Genomic DNA, 6,603 nt, shown 5'->3' with positions numbered 1-6,603 from the left:
TTTGCTTTAGCTACTCTCTATTCAAGGGCAAGTTTCAGAGTCTCTTCTGACATCCATTTTGGTCTTTTCTTCTTTTCTCATCTTTTTAATGACTTCTTGTTTTCTTCATGGATGATATTCTTGATGTCATCCCACAATTCTTCTGGTTTTTGATCACTGGTGTTCAATGCATCAAATCTATTCTTTAGATGGTTTCTAAATTCAGGAGGATATATTCCAGGCCATGTTTTGGCTCCCCTGGACTTGTTTTAATTGCCTTCAACTTCAAGTTGAACTAGCATATAGCAATTGATGGTCTGTTGCACAATCAACACCTGGCCTTCTTTTGGCTAAAGATATTGAGCTTTTCCATCACCTCCTGCCACAGATGTAGTCAATCTGATTCCTGTGTATTCCATCTGCCAAAGCCCACATGTATAACCACTGTTTGTGTTGTTGAAAAAAATGTATTTGCAATGAGTAAGTCATCGGTCTTACAAAATTCTATCATGCAATCTCCAGCACTATTTCTGTCACCAAGGCCAAATTTTCCAACTATTGGTGATTCTTAATTTCCAACTTTTGCATTCCAGTCACCAGTGATAATTAACACATCTTGATTGCATGTTAGGTCAATTTCAGACTGCAGAAGTTGATAAAAATCTTCAATTTCCTCATCTTTGGCTTTGTATATAATGCTGTTTTGTAAAATTGTAGATACTAGTATGTATGCTCAACAGCATTTCAAATAGGGAAGAGTATTACTTTTTAGTACTTAAAAGTAAGGATAGCAAAATGAGACTGAAAGAGAGTTGACAAAGACAAGGTGGTGACTTCTAGGATACAGCTGGGAGCTCTGTGGCACAGTGCCTAAGGCATTTGACTGCTAACCAGAAGGCTGGTGGTTCAAACCCAAAAACATTGTTCCACAACCTACTTTGGTGAGTATAGTGACTGGGATCTTAAAAGCTTGCAAGTGGCCATCTAGATGCAACGATCGGTCTCTCTTCATCCAGAGCAAAGAAGAATGAAGAAAACCAAAGATGCATGGAAACAATTAGTCCAAGGGACTGGTAGACCATGCGATCCTCAGCCTATATGACCATTAGACTGGAAGAACTAGATGGTACCCAGCTACCACTGTCATTCACTTGGAGGGGAATTGGTGTAGGAGATCCTGGATAGAGTGTGAGAATAATGTGGAACAAAACTCAAAATTGTTAAAAAAAAAAAAAAAAAAGCCCAGGTTTGCTTGTCCGATAGAGCCTCGTGAAACATCTGAGACTATGGCCCCTAGCTGCCCTTCAGGTCTGGAATTGAACTCACTCCTGTGGCTTCCAGCCAAATAAAAGACAGGTATATGGGTTGAACATTTACATAAGGTAGATATACATCTTGGAGAGATCAAACATGGGAGAACAGAAGGGCAGTGTTTGCACAGGAAGGCAGCTCGGGAGGCTGCGGTGCGTGGGAGAGAAGGGCACAGGGAAGGGTTAACTATGGGGAGGAAGTGGGAAGAGAGTTCTTATGTCGTGGGAACTTGCAGTCAACATCATGAGACAAAATATGTATGAACTGCTGTATGGAAAATGAATTTGCTCTGCAAATTTTTACCCACATCACAATAAAAATTTTAAAAACAGAGAGAGACTGAAATGATGACCATTTCACATCCTCTTATCCCTCCCAATCAGCTAGGAAGGAGGCAGGATTTCCAGGTTGCTTTCCAGATCAAACAGTGAGAGAAGCAAGCAGGCTGAAGAAATTGTTGGAGCAATGAGCAGAGACAGGGACCAGCTGCAGGGTCAGGAGAAGATGTTTTCCGAGCATTAGGCAAACAAGAAATAACTACCTGGCCACTTGTTGCCCCATCATTGTATCACCTTCCTTCAGTCTTTTGGCTGCTACTCTGAAAAAAAAAAAAAAAAGAAATTTAATTCTTAATACATAATAGAACTTGGGGGAAAACTTGAGTTTAAAACCAAATGGAAAACCACTGGAGGAGTGTGTGCCGAGATGAAACTTGGATACAAAAGAGTAGTACAACTGGGTGAAATATAGGAGGAAGATGTTAGAGATAGCTCTATTCTGAGACCCTGAAGAAATTTAATAAAAGAGATTAAAAATAAAAACTCGCAGTAATTTTCTGTGAAATGAACATGATGATCTTACCAGTGTGTTCAATTGTGGATGAATAAGGCACTACTCAGCTGCTCACAACAGATTCTACCATGGAGTTGATTACCATTCTCATCATGGGGAATCACTACATCCAGCTGCCCAGCCACTCAAAACCAGGCCCATCCAAGATGGCACACAATGTTAACTACCACAGTAGCCCATGAAAGCTTTCATTCCTTTCCCTCTTCCAGTTGTTTGCTAATTTAGGACACAAGTTTGAGTCAACTCATTACAGGTAAACAGGAGGGAAGAAAATCTGATTTTAGCCTTAGCATCTCCCTCCAACCAAATGATTTGCCAGTAGTGAAATTGACTAATTGGACTTTGATTTCTTTTTTCTTTTAATGTTGCTGGGAGCTATTCTGGTGAACAATAAAAGGCAAATTGCACAACATATAGGAGATTATTGTAAAATAACAAGACTGAGATTATCTCAAACGTTTTCTTCTCACATCTTTGCCTGATAATGATAAACTGGGGGAAAAGAAGAGGGATTAGTGACAGTGTTTTGAATTGGTTGGATGTTTTAAAACATGAAGTACTTCAAAATAGGGTCTAACACACAACATAAGAATTTTTAAGAGGAAAATAATACCTCATGTAAGGATCCACAGTGAGGAACAAAGCTTCAAGCAGGACCTCTGCAAAACAAAGCATTCCACAGTCAATTAGAAACTTAAAGTCTGATGCCTATATGGTGTTTGGTATTCTAAATAAACATAGCCTCTATGTTCAGGGTTGGCCTCTCATCTAAGAGCTAGCTTTCTATTTAAGACACAAGAAAGGCTCTCTCATTTGGTCTAGCCTCATTGATAACAACTGTAATAATAATGCTATTTATTCATCACTTACTCCATGTTTTATATGGATTATTTAATTTGATATTCTCAGCAACCCTAAGAGATAGGTTCAATTATTACCTCCATTTTTATCAGCGGAGAATTTTTTAGGCTAAGTAAATTGTTCAAGGCCTTGTAACCGCTATGTTACAATGCTCACACAGGGTTTCATTATCAACCCCAGAATGTGTATTTTGCTAGAGTGACCTCACTTGCACACATTCTCTAAAATTCTGCATCTGAGTCCTGGCCATTATGTTGTCGATAAGCCTGTTAACTTTGCCATGCTACTCAATTGCATGTCCTTTTCTTAAAAGGTTAACTACCTGAAGAAACTTCTTACATTCAATTCCACAAAGCTGATCCAACATGTCATGGGGTATATACTATTATTTCTTTTCCTTCAATTACTTTAGGTTTGCCTTGTCCCTCCACTTCCCCCAAGGGAAGAGGAGACTTCTGAGTGAAAGATGAGAGTTTTTTCTTCTTTGGCTGCTCCTAGAGTTTGTCTGAGCTCTTTGCACACAGCTGCTGGGCAGTGATTCCCCTACGTCACCATCAGGCTCACCAGAGAGAGGACATCATCCCTATGGTCTGGTCAAGGTCATGAAGAATAATACACCCAGGCACGTGTCCCAGTTATCAAGGAGAACAGAGGGATCTTGCAATGTGACGTACAGAGAACCCTGAGAAGGTCTCTGTGGTATTATGCAAATGCACAAATATCTCCCATCCTTTGTGCTGCTCCTTTTGCTACTCCTGTCAAGAAATCTTTTGCTCCACCTCTTGAATCTGGGCTTGGCCATGTGATTGCTTTGACCAATGGGATATTAGGAAAGAGGACACAAGCAGAGGCTTGAACAGTGCGTGCCACCTCCTGCTGCCCTAGATCAATGCGACTACTATGAAAACAAGCCCAAGCTCTCCTGGCAGAAAGGCTGCAGAGGACTGAGGCAGAGAATTGAGGTATGCACCTCAGCAGAAAGCCTGCTAACCAGCAGACATAGGAGGAAGGCCCATCCTAATCAACCACCTAGCCAGGTGAGATTTACAGAACTGCCTTGCTCAGCCTAGCCCAAACTGCCAAACAACAGAATGGTGAATTAATACATGATTGTTGTGTGAAGTAACTAAGTCTGCGGATACTTGGTTATGCAGCAAAGACCGATAAACACTCGTCTTAGTTACCTAGTGCTGTTGTGACAGCACTACCACAAGTGGATGGCCTTAACAAACACTTTACTTTCTCACAGTTTCAGAGGCTGGAAGTCTGAATTCAAAGCATCAGCCTTCGGGGAAGCCTAGACAGCACTGGAGGAAGGTCCTTGTCTCTTCAGCTTCTGCTTCCTGGGTCCTTGAAGATCTCCGCATGCCTTGGCATCGATCTTACCCCTTCTCGATCTTACCCCTTCTCGACTCTGCTTGCTTGTTTAATCTCTTTTATATCTCAAAGGAGATTGACTCAAGGTACACCCTACACTGATCCTGTCTTATTACCATAACAAAGGCAATCCATTCTGAAACGGAATTATAACCACAGGCATAGAGGTCAAGATTTACAACACATATTCTGGGGAACATAATTCAATCCTTAACAACATTCTTCCAATTCTGAAATTTATGAGTATGGCTTACCTCCATTTTTCAAGGGTGGGAGCTCAGCTGTCTTCAACTCAAAGTTACTATTAGTGGGGTTGCCTTCAAAGTGCTTCTTCAGGGTCCAGCTCTTAGCAAGAACCATCCTGAAGCTCCTAGAACACCATAAACATGCACTCAACTCCATGAAGTTTCTAAATTCTGATGGTTTCTTAGACATTGCAGAGTCCACCCCTAATATTCCTCATCATTAAAACTTAGCATGGAGCCCATTTATCTCATATTAAGTACTGACTATGAATCTGGTGATGTACTAAGCATCTCACTTCATTTTACCCTCCTAAGTTCCTGATAAATAGGCATTGTTATCTGTGTCAGTGGACAAGATGAGGAGACCAAGGCTTAAGGCAATCTCCAAGGCTAGGGAAGATGGGAAGCAACATCCCTTCCTCCTAGCCGCCCCTGAGGTTACCCTGGGGACCCCAAACCGGTACTGCCAGATACGTGAGCTTTTCGAGCGTCTCCTCTCCCATGAAGCAAATCCTAAGACAAAGTTTCGATGCTAAGAACAGAATAGAAGCTCACTCCCAGCTTTCAGGAAATGGTGCAATGCCTTCCAAGGCAAACATACATCGCCAACGCTGAAAACCGTGGTGGAGAGGAGTAAGGGAGAACGATGCTCTGCCCCATTTTCTGGTGCACTTCTCTGGCTCCAAGGAGAAATCAAGTGTGTGTTTGTTGGGGTTTAAAATTGCTGCCGAGAGTTCCTGGATGGCGCAAAAGGTAAGCTCTCAACCAGCCTAAAAATTGGCAGTGGTAACTCACCCAGGCGGCCCTCAGAAATGGGGGCGGATTCCCCCATACTGGTGAGACTGTCTAGTACAGGTTAGGAAGTACGCACAAGTAAGGTTGTGTCTACCTAGCTTACTGGGTACCCCGTCCCTGACAGGGACTGTAAATTTGACAAGATGCTTTGTTTCTGTAGGAAGGCACTGTGGGGTTGGGAGAGACAGATGCCAGCCATATCTAGAAGCAGAATCTTTGATGTGGTAAAAAGAAAGAAAAAAGTGAAATTGTTCACTACAGATTAGTAAGAAAGCACAAGTAAGCCCATGCTTACCTTGCTTATTGGGTAATCTCACAGTGGCACTGCTCGGAAGCCATGCCTGGAAGACAGGCCTTGGCGACCAGCTCCCGAAACCCTTGCAAACCCTAAGCCTCAGCTCTGCTCAGCACACTTGGAGTTCCTGAATGCACCGAGGGCCACTACAACTTCAGCCGTATAAAACCCAGGGACGGTGACTAACGCTGCCCGGGGCTTTCCGCTTCCACCCAACTTCCCCGCCAGCCGGGCTTCCCCACAGGGAATCCGCTGCAACCAGGTCGCAGAAAGGGGACACTTCCTCACTGCACGTGCAGTGGTCAGGGCTGTCCGATCTGCACCCTGCCTGCTCCTTCCGGTCCTTCTTCCCAAAATAGCAACCGCTGTGAATTCCGAACTCGCCCCAAGTCCAGAAGGACCCTTGCCAAAGGCTGGGTCGCAGAGGCCACTCAGTTCGGGGAGGGTCCTCGCGGCTGCAGGGAGGGGCCCGGTGCATGCAGGCTCCCTGACCGACCCCCAGAACGCAGACTACCTTTGTCCTCCTCGCACACGCCCCCGCCCGGGTTCTGCAGTCCGCACATTCCCTGGCTTCACCTGGCCCAGGAGCGGGCAGCTAGCGGCCGCACCCCAACGCCGCCAGCCGGTGCCTCTCCCTCCAGCACCCCCCTCCGCCGATTTCTTCCTTTCCCTCCTTCCAAGCTCCCTCCGAGCCCGGATTATTCAGCACAAGGAGGAGAGCACCGTGCAAACCCTGGTATCAGAGGCGTCTGGACACTGCAGGGAAAGGAACGCGTGGGGCACGTGTACGTACCAGAGTCCGCAGCCGCAGGAGAGTGCGCCAGAGAAGGCAGCTAGAGACGGCTGCACACGGCGCGGCCCGCCGGCCCGGCTTTAAGGCCTGTGGGA

At 44.8% G+C, this 6,603-nt stretch overlaps 1 protein-coding gene across 1 annotated transcript in view; it reads right to left on the bottom strand.

Annotated features, from left to right (window-relative positions):
* The window catches only part of PTGR1 (prostaglandin reductase 1), a 29,895-nt gene extending 25,155 nt beyond the window's left edge, over positions 1-4,740 (bottom strand). The window contains exons 1-3 of the mRNA XM_007936717.2: positions 4,635-4,740; positions 2,756-2,801; positions 1,832-1,888 (exon numbers count right to left, since the gene is read on the bottom strand). Of these exons, the coding sequence (XP_007934908.1) occupies positions 1,832-1,888; positions 2,756-2,801; positions 4,635-4,740 (209 nt within the window). The remainder of the gene's footprint in view (positions 1-1,831; positions 1,889-2,755; positions 2,802-4,634) is intronic.
* Between the last annotated feature and the right edge of the window lie 1,863 nt (positions 4,741-6,603).

The sequence above is a fragment of the Orycteropus afer genome, unplaced genomic scaffold, assembly GCF_000298275.1.
Source record: "Orycteropus afer afer isolate SDZICR_OR568_19922 unplaced genomic scaffold, OryAfe1.0 scaffold00037, whole genome shotgun sequence".
Lineage (NCBI taxonomy): Eukaryota > Metazoa > Chordata > Mammalia > Tubulidentata > Orycteropodidae > Orycteropus > Orycteropus afer.
This window is presented reverse-complemented; position numbering and strand designations above follow the sequence as displayed.